The following is a 20,131-nucleotide window of genomic DNA, read 5'->3' on the forward strand; positions in this document are numbered from 1 at the left end:
GATCCCATCATGGGAACAACCACACAGAACTGGGGTCCAGCCAAGTTGATACACAGCTCCAACTATCACAATAAGCAATATCATAACAAACAGAGAAAAGATTAAAGTTGTTAATGATTTTTTTTTACTTGGATGCACAATCAACACCCATGGAAGCAGCAGTCAAGAAATTAGATGTTGTATTGCACTGGGCAAAGCTGCTACAAGAGATCTCTTTAAATTACTAAAGAGCAAGGATGTCATTACAAAGACTAAGGTGCACCTAACCCAAGCTATGGTGTTTTCAATCACTTTAATATGCATGTGAAAGCTGGACAATGAATAAGGAAGACAGAAAAAAACTGATGCCTTTGAATTATGGCATTTGCAAAGAACACTGAAAATACCATGGAATGTCAGAAAAACGAACAAACCTGGGAAGAAATGGAGCCAGAATGCTCCTTAGAAATGAGAATGGACAGACTTCGTTTCATGTACTTTGGTCATGTTGCCAAAGGGACCAGTCCCTGGAAAAGAATATCACACTTGTTAGAGTATAGTGTTGGCAAAAATGGGGAAGACCTTTAATGAGATGGATTGATACAGTAGCTGCAATAATGGGTTCAAGCATAACAAAGATTGTGAGGAAGGCGCAGGACCAGGCAATGTTTTGTTCTATTGTATATAGGGTTGCAATGAGTCGGAGCTGACTCAATGGCACCTAATGACAACAAGAGACTAATGGACTATGGATACTCAGCCTACATAACCCTGAGACCTTAAGAATTAGATGATGCCCAGCTGTCACTGACAAAACATTCAAAAAGCATCAGAATAGGTGATCCTGGATAGAGTGGGAGAGAAACGTGGAACAAACCACAAAGTTATATAAAAAACAAACAAACAAGGATTACTGGTCTGATAGAGACTCATGCTTGGAATGGAAGTCATTCCCATGGCTTAACTTTCAACCAAACAATAGACAGCCTATGAGGTGAACAATTATAACAGGAAGTGGCACTTCTTAGAACAATCAACCTTGGGAAACCAGAGGGGCAGCATTTACACTGGAAAAAAAAGCTTAGATGGCAGGAATACATAAGAAAGAAGGGAAAAGGTAACCACAGGGAGGAAGTGGGAAGAGAGCTATTACATTATGGGGATTGCAAGCAGTGTCACAAAACAAAATGTGCATGAACTAATGATAATGAATAAAGAAATGAACTCAAAAGGTCCAGTAACTTCTTAAACCACACTTACTCTTACATAAATAAGAAAGGTATAAAAATGAAGCAGACATTGTTACCTACCCAAAACCACTTCCTCTTCATTTTGGATGCTGAAAATACCAGCTATTTGCTGTCTGCCTATCTGCAGCTAAACCATTGATGAGTGACTCAATTCTGGCAAATAGGAACTGATGAGAAGCCTGCTGTTTATAGAAAAGTTTTTCCCCTTAATATAAAAAGACATATGAAAGAAAATGCCCTGCTTTGTATCTGCATGTGAAATCTGAAACTGTTACAGATCTCTTGTGATCATAAGAAAGAGATCACCAGCATACAAGGATGACTGAGCAAAAACTGAAAAACACTTGGGTCCTTGCTCTCATCAAGTGATACGTCATTCAGCTAACCCTAGAACTATTCCACCCCAACTCCATTGCATCCCCTAATTAGACATATTCTGCTAGCTAAGAGGTTCATATGCAATCTCAAGATTATTTTTTATCACTAGATTATTTTAAGCATTTAGGTACTTTTCTATGTGCCCTGCGCTTTAACTAACTTTATTCTTTCAATCAAATCTTATGAAGTACTTTTTCCTAAGTTTCAGAAATGGTCTACCTTTTAAATTTTATATTTATGTATGCTTCCATAACCATTCTGCTCAGCTGAAGTTGAATGTAATTACTTTAAACAACATTGTCTTTAAAATGTGCTATAAATGTAGGTCACAGATTTAAAACCTGAAAGGCTACAAAAACCTCAAAGAGTTCTAGAGGAAGGTTTCTATATTCTAGAACTGTGCTGTCCAATACAGCAGTCACTAGCTACATATACCTATTTAAATATAAATTAAAATTAATAAATTCAGCTCCTTGGTTGACTAGACACATTTCAAGATTCAGTAGTTAACATGTGGCTAGTGTCTACTGTATTTGTGCAGAGACAAACATTGCCATCATTGTAGAAAGTTTTATTAAAAAGTGCTGTTGTAGCATATGAGTTAAACATTTAACTCAAGTAGATACACTCCTTGGAGAGAAGAATCATGGGAGAAAGAAGGGCTGCTTATGCACAGGGAGACAGCTCAGGGGGCAAGAGTGCATGGAGGGATGGACACTGGGAAGAGGTAACTACGGGGAGGAACTGGGAGGGGAGCTGTTGCATTGTGGTAAATTGTGGTCAATGACATGAGAGAAAGTATATGTGAACTGCTTTATGGAAAGTGAATTTGCTCTGTAAATCTTCACCTAAATCACAATAAATAAATAAAGTGCTGTTGTAGATAAAATTTCTCCAAGAAATCAAAAATCTAGGAATGCAGAAGATAGGACCCTTTGAAAATCTAAGTAGTAATATTTTAAATTGCAAACTCCACAGGAATTACACTAGTTACTCTCTTCTGCTTCTTGTTCTACATAGTATCTGACTATTGGACCCAAAACTTTGTCTAGCATCTGCAAAGCCCACCTGATCACTCCAGAGGTGTGTTTTCTCCCATAAGACATTGAATGTATCTCAGAGTGCTTATAGCTCTGAGGTGTTTTATAAGTACTCGTATCTGAACATGACCAAAATTACTTCATGTGCTGTCAAAATCTACCCAAATCTGCCGTCATACAGAGTTCTAGTCTAAGACATGACACACTATTCTTTGAACTATCATACCAAAACCTTGGAAATCATCCTCTTCTCACTTACCTCCCACATCAAATGAATCTCCAGATCCTATTGATACCACTTCTTAAATTAGTCTTGAATTCCTCTTCTTTCCACCTGTACTGCCACTACTCTATTCCAAAGCCACTATAATCTCCCATATGGACTATTATAACAGCATACTTACCCTAAATCTACTCATATTCCCCTCCAATACACATTCATTACTATGGAAGAGTTAAAGAGCCATCTGATCTTATTATTTCTAATGATTCCTGTTACCCTTATACAGCTTAAAACACTGAACTTTAGGTCCCACAGATATGTGGCTTGCATATATCTCACCACATTCCCTTTTGGGTATTATGTTTAAAACACAGTAAACATATATTGGCTCTTTTTGTCCATGGGCCTTACCACATAGTGTTTTCTCCACATGGAGTACCTTTGCCCTTCTTCATTTAGAGAGCTCATCATACACATTTTCAGGATGAACCTCCCTGACCTCCTAAGCTAGATTAGCTCCCCCTAGACAAAAACTCTCAACATTCTGATTCTCCTGATTTGTAAAATTCATCCCCCTATTTCGTTTTGTTTTCCCTGGAAGATGCTACATATGTGAAATCAAGTACTTTCTCTATATTATTCAATTCTGTATTATCAGAGGCTGGCACAGAACCTTGCATACTATAGGAAATCAATAAATATATAATGAGTAATGTGTAATTCAGTTAATGAGTAAAGAAATTAATTCTTAAAGATTACATGTAATTCTGAACAAAAATTAAAACCAAAACAATACTTACCTGGTATTTTCATTATATTCAAAAATCTGAACCTTGGCCATTGCATTTGGACTACTGTCATCACTTCCTACAGCTATCATAGGGGAATGAGCACGAGAGCTAGAAATGAAGAGTAAACAATGTCATAATGATGAAATTAATACCCATTTAATTCAGAGAATTAAAAAAACTGGAATCAAGCAGATACATAACCTACATGTCAATATGCTGCCACTGTGACAGCAACCAGAACCCTGTCACCCACCAGACACACCACACCTTGTAAGTGTAAGCCTGAGAAGGTTTCACGTAGTAACTTGGGATGCCATCTTTTGGGATGACTTTCACATTTTCTTACTGACATGTAAGGAAGTATCTAAATGTTCAAGTATTTAAAAGATTTTTTAAAATGCCTTAGAGATTGTAGCACTTTTTTTTTTAACTTTTTATTGAGATTTGGGTGAAAGTTTACAGAGCAAAGTGGTTTTCCATTCAACAATTCATACACACTTTGATTAATGACACTGACTAATCCCCACAATGTAACAACACTCTTTCTACTTCCTCCCTGTGTTTCCTATTTCCATTTGTCCTTCTTTCCTATCACTTCTTGCCTTCTGAGCTTTATCCTGGGCAAATACTGCCCTTTGATCTCAAATGATTGAGGGCTCTAAGGAGAATATACCTCTCTGATGTCATTCACCTTATAGGCTTGTCTATTTGACTGAAAGCTGAGCCACGGAGGTGGCTTAAAGAGTTATAGGGTAAGTAAGAAAAGTCATTGTCTCAAGGGTTCCACCAGTCTCTATCAAACCAAATTTTAGCACTTTTTCCTCCTGAAAGATTTGGTCATTATTAAGGAATGAAAAGTCACTCTACAATACTTTGTGATATACCAAATTCAAAACAAAAAAAAATTAAGTGATTTGTACAAAAAGAAACACAGATGGAGGGAAGATAAGTAAAAAGACCTCTCCTCAGGAAGTCATGGTCCTCATGTTATTCTCACTGGAGTCATTTGTGGTCAACCTCATTTTGAAAAGAGAAAGATACAAGAAAATGGTTCTGCTGAAGTGAAGTTAAATGATTTTATCAAGCTCTGGTAGCACAGTACCTAAGGCATTTGACTGCTAACCAGAAGGCTGGCAGTTCAAACCCACCAACCACTCCTCAGAAGCTTGGGCAATCTACTTCTGTAGTGACACTGCCTCAGAAACCCAAGGAGGGTCACTATGATTTGGATCTGATGGCAGTGTGTTTGGTTTGGTTTTTGGTTATGCCTAATTACCTAGATATTAATTCCCTTAGCCTCTCTCAGTCAGATTAATATCTCTATGAACATCTCTATGAAACTTTTGCTTAATGTGATAGTTGGGGTTATGTGTCAACTTGGCTGGACCACAACTCTTGAGTGGTTTAAGCAGCTGTGATGTGGTTATTTCCATGATGAGATCTGGTATCCCTGCTCTGAGCAGCCAATCCACTGAAAGGGAGTTTCCCTAGGGGTATGGCCTGCTTCCAAAATATATACAGACATCTTGGGAAAATTAGGGAACGCTCTATGGATCCAGATCCTGTTGTGCTGCCTACAACTGTCCATGAGAGACCAATCCACCATTCTGCCTCGTGATCTTGCATTTGTCATCCGCTAAAGTCAAAAGCCGGTATACTGCCTGTGAACCTTGAGCTCATCAGCTCTTGCCACTCCAAGAGTTGGGAAAAGCCTCCAGCTTGACATTTGATCCAGGTACTTGGGACTTGCCAGCCTCTATACCTGTGTGCATCATTTTCCTAAGATAAATTTCTCTATATACATAAGGAGCTCTGGTGGTACAGTGCCTAAGGCACTTGGACTGCTAACCAGAAGTCTGGCTGTTCAAACCCACCATCCACTCCTCCAAAGGAAGACTGGGCAATCTCCTTACATAGTGATACAGCCTCGGAAACCCAAGGAAGGGTCGCTGTGAGTCGGATCCAATTCGACGGCAGTGAGTTTGGTTTTTTCAATATATACATAAGCTTTCCTGGTTTTTGCTTCTCTATACACCTAGCTTAACACACTTAACTTTTAACATTGATATTGTTATCTGCCAGCTTCTTAAAACTAACAACAAATATGGATATTTTAAAAAAGGTTTTAATTCTTTATTGCTAAAGATTCAAATAATTAGGCCAAATGATCTAATATAGGAAAAATACCAAGTAAACTACAAAGTGCTACTGTAATAAAATATTTACAATCAATATTTGGCCATGCAAATAGTTAAATTCCACAGTAGTTTCCATATCTCAAGTTTTCTTTTTTCAATATTCTACAAATATAAGCTATGATTTTACAATGCTAAATATCTGAATGAAGACTGAAAGTATATTTACAGTAACATATTCTAAAACTACTTAGAATTCACGTTACTAAACATTATTAGGGTTTTAAAAAGTTTTTAAATCAAATTATAAAACATCTACATAACCTGATTTAAGGATTACTTAATTTGTACACCCAGAAATAAGATACTTACATTTAAAGTATTTCCTAAATATAACTCACAACACTGAGAAAAAGCACAAAGACTCTAATTGAATATAGCAGACCGGCATCTACTTCTCTTCCCTAAAGCTTCCACTAAAATGATGAAAAAATAGTCATAACAGCACTAGAAATCAAGAATACGTGCCAGTAGAGGGAGCTCTGGTGGCGTAGTGCCATGCATAGTGCCTAAGGCATTTGACAACTAACCAGAAGGCTGGGGATTCTAATCTCCCAGCCACTCCTTGGAAGGAAGGTTGGGCAATCTAATTCCGCAGTGATACCGCCACAGGAACCCAAGGAGGGGTTGCTATGAGTCAGATCCCACTCCATGGCAGTGAGTTTGTGTGTGTGTGTGTGTGTGTGTGTGCCAGTAGAAAATAAATATTTGCAGGAATTCCTACGAGACAGGAAACAGGAGAGTACAGTGACAGAAAATGCAAAGAGTAAGGGTGCCCATAAGGGTAGTCGTATCAGGAAATTCCAGAAGTGCCAACCTTGAATTAACAAAAGAACAAAAATGTGCGATGGGGCAATCTTACCAAAAAAAACAAACACTGCCATCGGGTTGGATCTGACTCATAGCAACCCCTCCTTGGGTTTCCGAGGTGGTATCACTGAGGAAGTAGTTTGCCCAATCTTCCTTCTGAGCAGTGGCTGGTAGGTTTGAACCACCAGCCTTCTGGTTAGCAGTCTAATGCCTTAAGCACTAAACCATCAGAGCTCCTGCAGCAATCTTACCAAGAGATTATTCATTTAAAGAACTGCATTCAGAAAACGCAGGGCTTTGGAAAGCTGTCTCTGCCCTAGGGCTAAGAAAAATCTGAAGTAGGATCTTAGTGAAAAGATTAGAACTTGAAAGAGAGATAACTTGAAACAAAATGTCTGACTTACATATAACCTGTAGTTAAGAACCAACCCCCATAAAGCCTATTAAAAATGTGAGGTACATACAACAGTTCATAGTAACAAAAGGATGCTACTTTGCACCATATATCAAAACACTGTTATTAAGTTAAGAACCAACCTGCACAATGCCTATTAAAAATTTAAGTACATACAACGGTTTGAGGTACATACAATGGTTCCAATGCATCGTAGGAATAGATGCTACTTTGCACCATACATCAAAACACTGTCATTATTACCGTATTATTATGTTAAGGAGGAGTTGTGGTAGCATAGTGCCTAAGGCAATTGACTGCTAACCAGAAGGCTGGTGGTTTAAACTCACTACCCACTCCTGGGAAGGAAGACTGGGCAATCTATCTCTGCAGATACCACCTCAGAAACCCAAGAAGAGGTTGCTATGAGTCAGATTCAACTCAATGGCAGTGAGTTTGGGTTTCTTTCTTTCTTTCTTTGGATTATGTTAAGGAGTCCTGGTGGCACAGTGGTTAAGCACTCAGTGCTAACCAAAAGGTTGGTGGTTTGAAACCATCAGCTGCTCTGTAGGAGAAAACATGGGCAGTCTGCTTCCATAAAGATTTACAGCCTTGGAAACCCTGTGAGGCAGCTGTACGGTGTCCTATAGAGTCACTGTCACTATGAGTCAGAAGCAACTTAATGGCAAGGAGAATGGAATTATTATGTTAAAGATATTTTAGTGTACTTCAGAGTGTTTCTTTAATGTATTTTTAAGCATAGAAAGGTACATTATAAATTAAGACAAACATTTGACTGCCATTAGATACAAATCATACCTTATTGCTTCATCTTATATACAAATTTGACTTAAAATTTAGGATTTAGGAAGAGAATGCATTCAGAATCCAGGGACTGCCTGTAGTACTCCAACAGTGATGGGGTAGGATGAAAATCAAACTTACTCCTGTGGAGTCCATCCCAACTCACAGGGGCCCCTCCTTGGGTTTTTGAGGCGGTATCTCTATCGTAGATTGCTCAGTCTTCTTTTGGAGAAGTGGCTGGTAGGTTTGAACCACCAGCCTTCTGGTTAGTAGGATAAGGAGAAATAAAATACACTGAAGTATTCCATCCCAAAAGTAAAGCCCTCTTCATTTTGGCAACCTGTGGATATCCCAGCCTGCTAGCTCACTCTTAATGCACATACCCTACAAGAAAGCCTGCCTGCCAACCCACACATCATACTTCAACAAAACTCCAATTCAGCCTTTCTGTTCAAAAATGAAAGAATCTCTGATGACACAGTGGTTAAAGTATTCACCTGCTATCAAAGGGTCGACTATTCAATCCCACTAGCTACCCCGTAAGAGAAAGATGAGTCAGTCTACTTTCATAAAGACTTACAGTCCTGGAAACCCTACAGGAGAGTTCTACTCTGTATAGAGTCACTATGACTTGGAATTGACTCGATAACAGTGGATTTGGGTTTGGGTATTTCAGAGTGGAAAACAACACATAATAGGAGAAAACTATCAAAACTAGTTTTCTGTAATGAGCATAATAATGTTTTATTCATAAATAAAAATAGATTATCAAGGACAAACTAGCAATTAAGGAAAACAAGGGGCATGTAAGATAAAAACCAATGTATACAAACAGAACAATGGATTTTTGAGAAAATGGATTAATTCAGGGAATAAATATGAACTTTTTAAAAAATTCTAATTAGGATACAAAAAATGGCTGGTACAAAAGAGAAGTAATCAGGAAAAAAAAAGACGCCTTAAAAATTGAAAATGATTGCTTCCCCCTGCCAAAAAAAAAAAAAAAAACCCAACTATTGGGATAAAATGTATACCTGGAAAACAAGCTAGAGATATAGAAGACAAAGTAATCAATTTCCAAATAATTTTAAATAAATGGAGAGTGAATCCAGGAAATATGAGCTCCAGAAATTTAGAACAGAGACAAGAGAAGAGGATAAACTATCAAACAAAATAAGATAACCCCAATTTGAAGAAAAGAACCCTCACTTTGAAAGGGATTAAGTGTTAAGCAGGATTAATCAAAAAAGATCAACACCGAATATTATATGTCTAGGTTTGCTTCAAAATAATCCAGTTTTTTAGGGGAAAGCACATATAGATGAAACAAGAGTAGCTTTAAGAGTTGATAATTATTATAGTCAGGTGATAGATTTCTGTCCAAAATGTCTACTGTACTTTTGTTACTCCTTAGTTTTAGAATTCCTTAAAATTTTCCTAATTAAAAAAAAAATCTTTTGAAAAGAAAAAAATACCTAGAAATATCAGGTTAAGTTTTAGAATTCAATTACTTCAAACCAAGCAAAGCAATTCCAGGGCCCTTAACATCCTAAATAGGAAAAACCAAAACCAAACTCACTGCTGTCGAGTCGGATCCTACCCACAGTGACCCCTCCTTGGGCTTCTGAGGCAGTATTACTATGGAAGTAGATTGCCCAATCTTCCTTCCGAGGAGTGGCTGGTGGGTTTGAGCCTCCAGCCTTCTGGTTAGCAGTTAAATGCCTTAGCCACTACACCACCAGAGCTCCCCCTAAATAGGAAAGGCACACCAAAAATCTTTCAGAATACATTTATGCCTCAGAGTAGAGAACAGAATCTCTAAAATACAAAAAAAAGAGAAACATTATAACAATAAACAAAAGACCAGAAAATGTGGCCACGTTAAAATTAAGAATTTTCTATTGACTGTCAAACGCTTTGTAAAAAGTATCAAATAGCAAACAACCAACTAGGAGAATATACTTGTAATAGAACTCAAAGTAGTGAGATAAAATCCTAAAAACTTCCAGAGGGAAAAAGTTACCTACCAAAGAACCAGCATTAGATTGACCTCAGGCTTCTCATTAACAACACCTGACATTAAAAAGAAGTTCGGACAGTATTTCCAAAGTTCTTATATTTTAAGCCTAAAGCTCTAAAACTAGCTAACCTATCAATTAAACATTAGGCAAGATGAAGGCATTTCAAGTATGCTAGAATTCAAAGAGTTTGCTATCTATCCCATATGGAAAAATATTATAAGAAGTAAGCCACCAAAATGAAAAAGAATTTGAAGATGAAATGCAATTTAAAAATTGTGACAGTTAATTATCACCTAGAGTAAAGAAATCAAGAAGAAAAAAAAAAAGCATCCATCAGACAGTAACACTTGGAGATTATTCTGGGTGAACAACAAAGTTTTAATAATACAGATTACATTTTGAATGTGGAAAAAGTATTTACATAATCTAATATTATAAATTTGACTGTTAAATTTTAGGATCAAGTGATAATGAAGGACAAAACATTTATATGTGTATTAAATATTCACAAAAAGTATAATTATTATGAATTTTGTAAATACAAGGAATAAAACAAAAATTAGGAAATAGAAAAGTGAATGTGAGGTAAAAGCAAAATAAGCTAATTTCCTTTTTTAAGAAGGACATCAATCAATAAATCAATAAATATAATCAATAATAATAAGAAATAGATTATTTTAAATTATAACTATCAGCATAACTAATTTCCAACATAATATATCTAACACCAAAATATATCTATGTTGTCATACCTTAAGAAATGAGAAGTTGTGTAATTTAGTGCTGCTAAATTCATCTTCATATCAGTAAGGATGCTGTAATTGTGTGCTGTCAAGTCAATTCCAAGTCATAGTGACCCTTTAGGATAGAATACAAGTGCCCCATAGATAATCTTTACAGAAACACACACGTCACCAGGTTTTTTCTCCCCAGAGCTGCTGGTGGGTTTGAACTGCTGACCTTTTAGTTAGGAAGTGAAAGCTTTAACCATTGTGCAACCAAGGCTTCTTATCAGTAAGTATGAAAACCAAAAACCAAACCCACTGCCACCTAGTTGATTCTGACTTACAGTGACCCCCCCCCCCCACAGTGGGTTTCCGAGGCTGTAAATCTTTACGGGAGTAGATTGCCCTGTCTTCCTCCCGTGGAATGGCTGGTGGGTTTGAACTGCCAACCTTCTTGTTAGCAGTCAAATGCCTTGGGAACTGTGCAATCAGAGCTCCTTATCAGTAAGTACCAAAAAAAAAAAAAAGCCAAATTAAAGGAAAAAAAAAAAATCCCAACTCACTGCCATGGAGTCATTTCCAACTCACAGAAACCCCTCCTTGGGTTTCTCAGGCAGTATCTCTACTGAAGTAGAGATCTTCCCTCTGAGGAGCAGCTGGTGGGTTTGAACTACCAGCTTTCTGGTTAGCAGTCAAATGCCTTAGGCACTGTGCCACCAGAGATACTGTTTAAAAATAATTATGTGGGCTAATGGCTAAGCACTCTACTGTTAGCTGAAAGGTTGGTGGTTTGAATGTCACCTCAGAAGAAGGGCCTAGAGATGCTTCTACCTTGAAAACTCTAATGGAACTGTTCTACTATTAACACATGGGATCACCATGAGTCAGAATCAACCTAAAGGCAATTAACAACAACAAAGATAATATAGCAAGTACCAGAAGCATATGTAAATCATTACAAAAGGTAACTACCAGAATTAAAGTCTAAAAACAGTATTAACAGCATTTGTTTTTAGAGGATAAGGGGACTTCAATTTTTCATTTTGTACCCCTCTATATACTATTTTAATTCCTTTACCAAATGATTCATTATTTGTATAATTTTGAACAACAGTTCAATGAAAATCAACCATGGTACGTTCATAGTCACATTCTATACATTGTTGTTGTTGTTGTTATGTGCCATCGAGTCGGACCCAACTCACAGTGACCCCTCCTTGGGTTTCTGAGGCAGTATCACTACGGAAGTAGACTGCCCCATCTTCCTTTCGAGGAGTGTCTGGTGAGTTTGAACCTCAGCCTTCTCGTTAGTAGTCAAGTGTCTTAGGCATTACGCTACCAGAGGTCCCACATTCTATACAGCAATAAACAAATGAGACAGAGCTATATGTACTAATATACAGAAAAATGTTCACAATGGAACATTTTAAAATAGAAAATGCAAATTGCTGGGAGAGAAAAAAATATGTATTTATGTATGTGTTTTTGTTTTGTGTCTACCTTAATGTAATACATTTTTGGGTGTATTTGCATATATTTGTATTCATGAACCCATTAAATATGTATATGTAATAAAAAATGCCCAGAAGTTTCATACCAAAATATTTGCAATTGTTAGCTTCCTCTGAGGAGTGGAAATGGGGGACAAGTCACATGACAATGCCTTAGTCACCCCTAAAGTCTGGAACTAAAGTTACTACCATGGCTCAACTTTCAGCCGAACAATAGTCAGGCCTATAAGGCGAATAATACCAACCAACCATATGAGCATTTGCCCATTTCAAAAGGTAGAAATGGACAGGAAAGAAAGATGAATGGAAATGGTTACCACAGGGAGGAAGTGGGAACTACAATCAATGTCACAAAACAAAATGTATATGAACTATTGAATGGAAAACCAATTTGTTTGGTAAACCTTCACTCAAATCACAATATAAACGGGGAAAAAAAAAGACACAAGATAGCATGGAGAAGTGATAAGTTTTACTTTCCATACAATGCTTTAAATAATGAAAATGATTACTTGCTCGAGAAAAACATTTTTAAGAAAATAAACCATCAGATTCTTAGCTTAAAAATTTACCCATTTGCTTTACTATAATTATATTATCAGAGGTTTGGTATTTAGCTTACCTTGAAGGGTTCCAAGAAATACAACTACAGCTTAGCTTACATGAGATCTCATGCTGCAGAGACCACTGACTAAGATTCATAACATCTGGTGCCTCGTATATTCTTACTATACCATCGGCTGAACAGGTTGCTAACATAAGACCCATATGCTTGGGAGCAAATTTCACATCAGTAACTGATGTTCTGCTATCCACTAGAGTTGTCCTCTTAACCTGAAAAAATTAATTAACAATTTAAATTATATTAAAAAAAGACAAAATTAAATAAACAAGTAGGATAAAAACATAGATGAAAAAAATGGAAACAGGAAATATACTAGGGAGTGATAACATTTTACCAAGTGCCTGAGGTGCACAGCACCCTCATCCCCATTCCATGGACTACTAACAAATGTCTCACCCAGTGACTCTGTCCTCGCAGTTTATCATTTGATTCTCCGACAATTTCTTCCCATACAGCAGCTGTTCGGTCAAAAGAACAGGAAGCCAAAACTTGTCCAAACTCAGGGTGGGCCCATGTTACACGCCACACTGATCCACTATGGGTCTGGAAATCAAAAAAAAAAAAAAAAAAAAACAGGACAGATATTCAGTATCTAAATTTTCTAACTTCTAGAAGACAGTCTGTATTTAGAATTATGGCCCCTCTGGAGTTAAATTCTTTTAACCTTTTTACTAATAAAGAACAATTCAACTGGAGACCTGTTTCAGAATTTAGGCTTACCAAACTTTTAAGCAGAGATGCTACCAGTCTACCATTTTTTAACTAGCAAATTTCTCTGTACAGAAAATATCCATCTAACAAAATAAATAGAATTAAATTAACCTAAATTATTTGCTATCAAAGTATATAAAGATTATGATAACATACTGTGTATGTGATTGTAATGGATGTCTGACTAGACAGTGGACCATTCTAGGAAAAGATGCACTGAGTGAGCAAATAGAAGCTCAAATTCTTGCATTCTACTGAGAAAATAACTGAAAGCTTAGTACCAATACCTTTATATATGAAAATTATCCCATTACAAAAAATTATTGTATTACTATTCCTGAATGCTTCAACTTGACCAAAAAAAAAAGGGGGGGGGAGGGATAGAAAGGTCTTCAAGCATTTCACATCAAAATTAGCTGCTAGTGGTTTCCAGTAAAAATACCATATGATAACAACATCAATCCACCAATTATGCTCAGAAAATACATTTCACACTTCTATATCTCTAACTTTTTTTTTTACAATCAACAACATGAAAACACTTAACCCAATAACTTCTACAAGGTAGTAATGTCATCTTCCAAAGGTAAAACTTCACACTCTCTATTTTTTTATCCTTTGTTTTGTCCAGTAATTTTTGTTTTACCTTTTATTTCTACAAGGCTATTAAGTAAAAAAGGAGCCCTGGCAGCACAATGGTTAAGCACTTGGCTGCCAACTGAAAGGTCAGCAGTTTAAACCCACCAGCAGCTCTGCAGGAGAAAACACCTAGAGATTTCCTCCCATAAAGATTACGGCCTAGAACACCCTATGTCTGTCTTGTAGGGTAGCTATGAGTCAGAATCAACTCAACAGCACACAACAACATAAAGTAAGTAAAAAATGTATCAAGGCACAGAGGTTTCTTTTTAACTGTGGTAAATATATAGATAACAAGACATTTACCATTTCAGCAATATGAACATGTGCGATTAGTTCAGTGACATTAATTTTGTTCATCTTGCTTGACTATCATTAACTGTTCCTGAATTTTTTCATCACCTAATAAGCTCAGTGTCCCCTAAGCATTGTGTATCTCCTTCCCCTCCCCGAACCAGCTTTCTTTTTAACAGCTTTATTCTGGTTGAATTTTGCATACCTTACAAGTCAGGAATTTCAAGTGCATGGCTCAATGAGTTTAGTACATTTATATAGTTAGAATACTTCCATCAATCTAAAAATTTCCCTTGTGCTAGTCTGCAATCAATCCCCATTTCCACCTAAGCCCCAGGCAACCATTGATATGCTTTCTATTTCTACAGTTTTGCCTTTTCTAGAAATTTCATATAATTGGAATCCTATCATAGTCTTTTGTGTCTGGCTTAGCACGTTTTTGAGGTTTATCTGTGTTGTTGCATGTATTAGTAATTCACTCCTTTGTAATGCTTTGTATAAATAGTAGTACATTATATAGAAGAGCCACATTTTGTTTATGCCTTACCAGTTGGTGGACGTTTGAACTATTTCTAGTTTTTACCATTATCAATAATGCTGCTAGGAATATTCCAAGCAAGTAACGTTGTGTGGACATTTATTTTCATTTCTCTTTGGTAGATTACCTCAGACTGGAATTGGTAAATTGTATATGTTTAACTTTTTAAAAATATCACAAGAGTCCCTGGGTAGTACAAATGGTTAATGTGTTCAGCTGCTGACCAAAGGGCTAGAAGTTTGAATCCACCTAGAGGTGCCTCAGAAGACAGGCCTGGTGAGTCAAAAAATTAGCTATTAAAGACCTGATTAAGCACAGTTCTACTCTGACACACATGGAATTGGAATCAACTCAATAGCAACTAGAAAAAAAATGAAAGATCACAACTTAAAAATATGTAAAGAATAAAAGCAAGAAAGAGGTATATTAAGATCAGAAAGGCAGCATTTGCACTGGGAGAAAGCTTTGGCGGCAGGAATGCATAGGAAAGGACACAGGGAAGCAGTGGGAAGAAAGCTGTTACATTGTGGGGATTCAATCAATGTCAAGACAAAATATGCATGAACTACTGAATGCAAAACTATTTGCACTGTAAACTTTCACCCAACACAACAACAAAAAATAAATTCAAGAAAATATAAAGTATGCTGAAATGCTAAAAACAATTAATCTTAGAATTGTGGGATTACATATTTTCTTACTCACAGTTTCTGAAATGCATTTATGCTACTTTAATAGTGAAAATGTAAACCACTGTTTTAGGAAAAAAATTATAAATCTTATAATTTTCTGAGTTGAACAGCAAGTCACTGATACCACCAAATAAACAGTAAACACTTTAACTTTTTTTTGTTGTTAGCATCATGTTTATTGAGGTACGATTTACATACAGTAAAATTCACATTTTTGCATGAGTTGACAAATGCAGCAGTGCATCCTTACCATCAACAGGATGCGGAATAGTTCCCTCCCTTTCTAAACCCTTCATGTCTCACTAAAATCAGACCCAACCCCCTCCCCAGACATCCACTGTTGTTCTAGTTCAAAAGGATAAAATTTAATCATTAAAATTATACTGATAAATGATTATGGCATAGAACAAATTATATGCACATAAAATCGTATTTTTATAAACTCAGATACTTTTTTCAAGTGTTCTTTTATATCAACTGAACGTGAGTAGAAATAACCCCCACCCCCCAAAAAGCCAAACTCACTGTCATCTAAGACTCTGACTCATAGCCACCCCCTTTGGGTTTCTGAGGCAGTAAATCTTTATGGAAGTAGATTGCCCAGTCGTCCTTCTGTGGAGTGGCTGGTAGGTTTGAACCACCAACATTCCTATTAGCAGTCAAATGCCTTAGGCACTACGCCACCAGTTGTTATGTCTTCAAGTCAACCCAACTTACAGCGACCCCTCCTTGGGTTTCTGAGGCGGTATCACTACGGAAATATATTGCCCAACCTTCCGAGGAATGGCGGGTGGGTTTGAAACACCAGACTTCTGGTTAGCAGTCAAGTGCCTTAAGAGCTCCTTAGAAATAACCCCAGGTGTGGGGATATGGGATGAAAGGATGACTTTACTGTAGAGTAAGATTGTTTTATGCAGACTGCCAGCCTATTTTCCAGGAGGGGCCCTCAATAAGGGCTATTATGCCGGCTCAAGGAGTTCTGGTGGTGTAGTGGGTAGGGCATTTGACTGCTAACCACAAGGTCAGCAGTTCAATCCCACCAGCTGCTCCACGGAAGGAAAATGACACAATCTACTTCTGTAAAGATTTATAGCCCTGGAAACCCAATGAGGGTTGCTACTTGGAATCAATTCAATGGCAGTGGGTTTTATGCTGGCTCAGGCTGAGCCAAAGTTCAGGGACTTGGTGGAAAGAGCTTAGCCAAATTTTGTTAATAAGAACTTTTGTTTCAGATTCATCAGCAGAGGTAAGCAATTCAGTAACCCATTTATGACTGGGAATTGGGAGGGTCTGTGTCTGCCCCATCATAGGTAAACAGGGGAGGGAGCATCCTGGGTCTTGTCTAAGTCATATGGGAATGGTGTTTTATTTTCCTGAATCTTTAGAACAATGAGATTTAAAGATGACCACTGCTTAGTTGTCAAAGTTCTCTTAAGATAAAAAAATTGCGAACCTAGTTCGACAACAATTCTTAAAAAGGATTAATCTTTATGCAGTACATAAACCAAGATTATGGATTTAAATGCCTCACTGTCAAGTTTCAGACTAGGGCTAGTTGATAAACTACTTGAAATAATGTAAATGATTTCTATGCAACTCAGCTACAGGGCATAGCTATGATATAGGTTGCAACAGATATTTGACACTTTTCTTTCAAAATTCATCTCTGCCACCACGAGAAGAGGGACAAAGAAAGCAAAAACCTCTATTCCATAGGTATCCATCATCTCACTCAAATATACTTGTCTCTATTTGGAAAAGGATATCTTTCAAACAGCAGCACCCCTTAAGTTCATCAGCAACTGGAACAGGGACACTGACTGAGCCAAGTCGATCACTGCAGCGAAAAGGGACACTTTAACTTTTTAAAAAAATCACTGTAAAAATAAATTACTAACCTTCCAACTAGCAGTACAATGCCAATCCCCATTTTCACTTTTATCCCAGACCTACAAGAAAGTAAAAAAACATATTTACATGAGAAATTTCTACAAATTAATACAAAAAGCACTAAGATTGAAATAAGTATAATTTCAAAGGCAAAGGGTGTTAAACATATTATGCTTATCTTAACTCAGTGGACATATCCCTGCTACAAATGATCCCAGGTGGGGCTTCCCATCATAAGTTCCTCCCAACTGGGGTAAATAGAATGGACTTGGTTAGGCCTCTTTAAAGTTCTACCACTCACTGGTCAATCTGTCATACTGTGGCTTGCATGTTACTATGATACTGAAAGCAATGCTGCCAGTATCTCCAATACCTGCTGGGTCATCCATCGCAGCCAGGATTCAGTGGAACTTCCAGGCTAAGATACGTGGCAGTCCACTTCTAAAATAAAAATTTGCCACTGAAAACCTTAGGAATGTCTGTGAAACACTAATATAGTGCCAGCAGATGAGCCCTTCAGGTTGTGTTATGTCATGTGCGTGGAGTCAGGGCCGACTCAAAGTGACCCCTCCTTGGGTCTCCAAGGCAGCATCATTACGGAAGTAGATTGCCCCATCTTCCTTCCAAGGAGTGGCTGATAGGTTTCAACCGTCAGCCCTCTGGTTAGCAATCAAGTGCCTTGTAGGGCACTCAAAATATGACTGGAGAAAAGCTGCCTCCTCAAAGTAGAGTCCATCTTAACCATGTGGATGGAGTAAAGCTTTCTGGACTTTCATTTCCTGATGTGGCACAACTCAAAATGAGAAGAAACAGCTGCAAACGTCCATTAATAATTAGAACGTGGAATGTATGAAAAACGAATCTAGGAAAAATGAAAGTTGTCAAAAATTAAATGGAATGCCTCTGGCAAGGCGTGCAGGGGCACCTCCTCGGTGTGGCCCTCCTTTCATGAGGTTGATATCCTAGGATTTAGTGAGCTGAATTCAGACAATCAAATGGTCCACTACAACAGGAATGACAGGAGAGGAATGGCATCGCATTCATCGTCAGAAAGAACATTCAAGCTCTATCCTAAAGTAAAATGCTGTCATATCCATATGCCTACAAGGAACACCAGTTAATATTACTGTTCTTAAAATTATGCACCAACTACTAAAGCCAAGTTTATTTAAGGTTCCTAAATCCCAAATACCATACTCATAAAAATTTTGCTAGTCAATTAGTCTACACATGTGCACAGAACTTTAAGAAATACACACACCTTTTTCTATACAGCAAGTATAAAACGTCATTGGCTATATAAATGATGTGTATTTTTCGTTCTCAGTGCGTTTCCTCTCCCCAGGTGAAGATTAGGCACACGAAACTATGTAAATCCTTCCTTACAAGTCCCATAGCCACGTCTTCGGACGAGCGCACCCAGCTCCCATCTACCAGAAATTGACGCGAAGCCCTGGCCGTCCGCTGGCGGTAGAAGCGCGCACGCGCAGGGACTGCAGCAGCTCTGGACATTCCTGCGCAGACTCCTAGGAAGCGCGGCCCCGCGGAGGCGGCTTGACACCCACACCCACAACCTACGCAGCAGGAGGGCCTTCACCTACGGCCCGAACTCACCTGCTTCCCAGGGACGCATGAGAGTGACACGCACTCTCATGCGCCTTCCCTCTCCCCTTGCTGAGGCTCTCACCCCTCCCGAGGCCCCTTCTTCCTCTCTCGGCCCTGCCCAGATCGTTGTGCGCACCTTGACGCTCTGGTCACTGGAGCAGGTCGCCATCCGCCGCCCATGAAAATCAAAAGAGACATCATGGATGAGATCCTTATGATCCGCAGCAATACTGCGCGCCACAAACATGGCTCCGCCGGTCACGCGCGTGCACCGTTCGCACCCTGCGCTTGCAGTGGAAGAGGCTGCTACGGGTACACGTGCGCACCACCATCCACCCGGGTGGCGCGCTGCCGCGTTGCTTGGCGCACAAGTGCGCGCGCGCTGCGGCCCGTCATGCCCTGCGAGGCTGTCAGGAACTTCCGCCTCACTTACGGAAATCGAGTGACCTCCAAGATACTTCCCTGGAGAAGGATGTCATGCTTAGTAGGGTGGAGGGTCCACGAAAGAGGGGGAAGCCTTCAACGAGATGGATTGACACGGTAGCTGCAATGATGGGCTCAAGTATAGCAGGGATCATGGAGCTGGCGCGGATGGGGCAGTGTTTCGTTCTGCTGTGCAAAGGGTCGCTATGAGTCGGAAAGGACTCCACGGCATCTAACAGCAACAACAACCAAGATACTGGGAGGTCTTATTTTGATAAAAGCTAGAAGTTGTTGCCGAGATTTTGAAAATTAAGAAAAATGAAAAAAGATAAAAATGCTCTCAACAATCATCAATTTCTGTGACCATTTTGACATGTCTCCCCCCCCTCCCCGTTGCTAGGTTCGTGGAGGGTAGTGGAGAAGATGGACTGTGGATTTGGTCAGGAAAGGAGCTTTCCTGGCTTGAAGGGACGGACTGAGAAGTCCAAGATTGACAGGCAAGAAGTGAAAACATGAGGAATGGAGAGGGAGGAAGTGAGGGGTTATGGAGGCCGAAGAGCAGGTGTACTAAGGAGGAGGGAGAAACAAAAAGC

At 38.5% G+C, this 20,131-nt stretch overlaps 1 protein-coding gene across 1 annotated transcript in view; it reads right to left on the reverse strand.

Annotated features, from left to right (window-relative positions):
• CEP192 (centrosomal protein 192) overlaps positions 1 to 19,362 on the reverse strand; it is a 308,440-nt gene extending 289,078 nt beyond the window's left edge. The window contains exons 1-5 of the mRNA XM_007951683.2: positions 19,252 to 19,362; positions 17,519 to 17,569; positions 13,143 to 13,289; positions 12,744 to 12,955; positions 3,671 to 3,769 (exon numbers count right to left, since the gene is read on the reverse strand). Coding sequence (XP_007949874.2) covers positions 3,671 to 3,769; positions 12,744 to 12,955; positions 13,143 to 13,289; positions 17,519 to 17,569; positions 19,252 to 19,362 — 620 coding nt within the window. The remainder of the gene's footprint in view (positions 1 to 3,670; positions 3,770 to 12,743; positions 12,956 to 13,142; positions 13,290 to 17,518; positions 17,570 to 19,251) is intronic.
• Between the last annotated feature and the right edge of the window lie 769 nt (positions 19,363 to 20,131).

Source organism: Orycteropus afer, unplaced genomic scaffold (assembly GCF_000298275.1).
Source record: "Orycteropus afer afer isolate SDZICR_OR568_19922 unplaced genomic scaffold, OryAfe1.0 scaffold00307, whole genome shotgun sequence".
NCBI lineage: Eukaryota > Metazoa > Chordata > Mammalia > Tubulidentata > Orycteropodidae > Orycteropus > Orycteropus afer.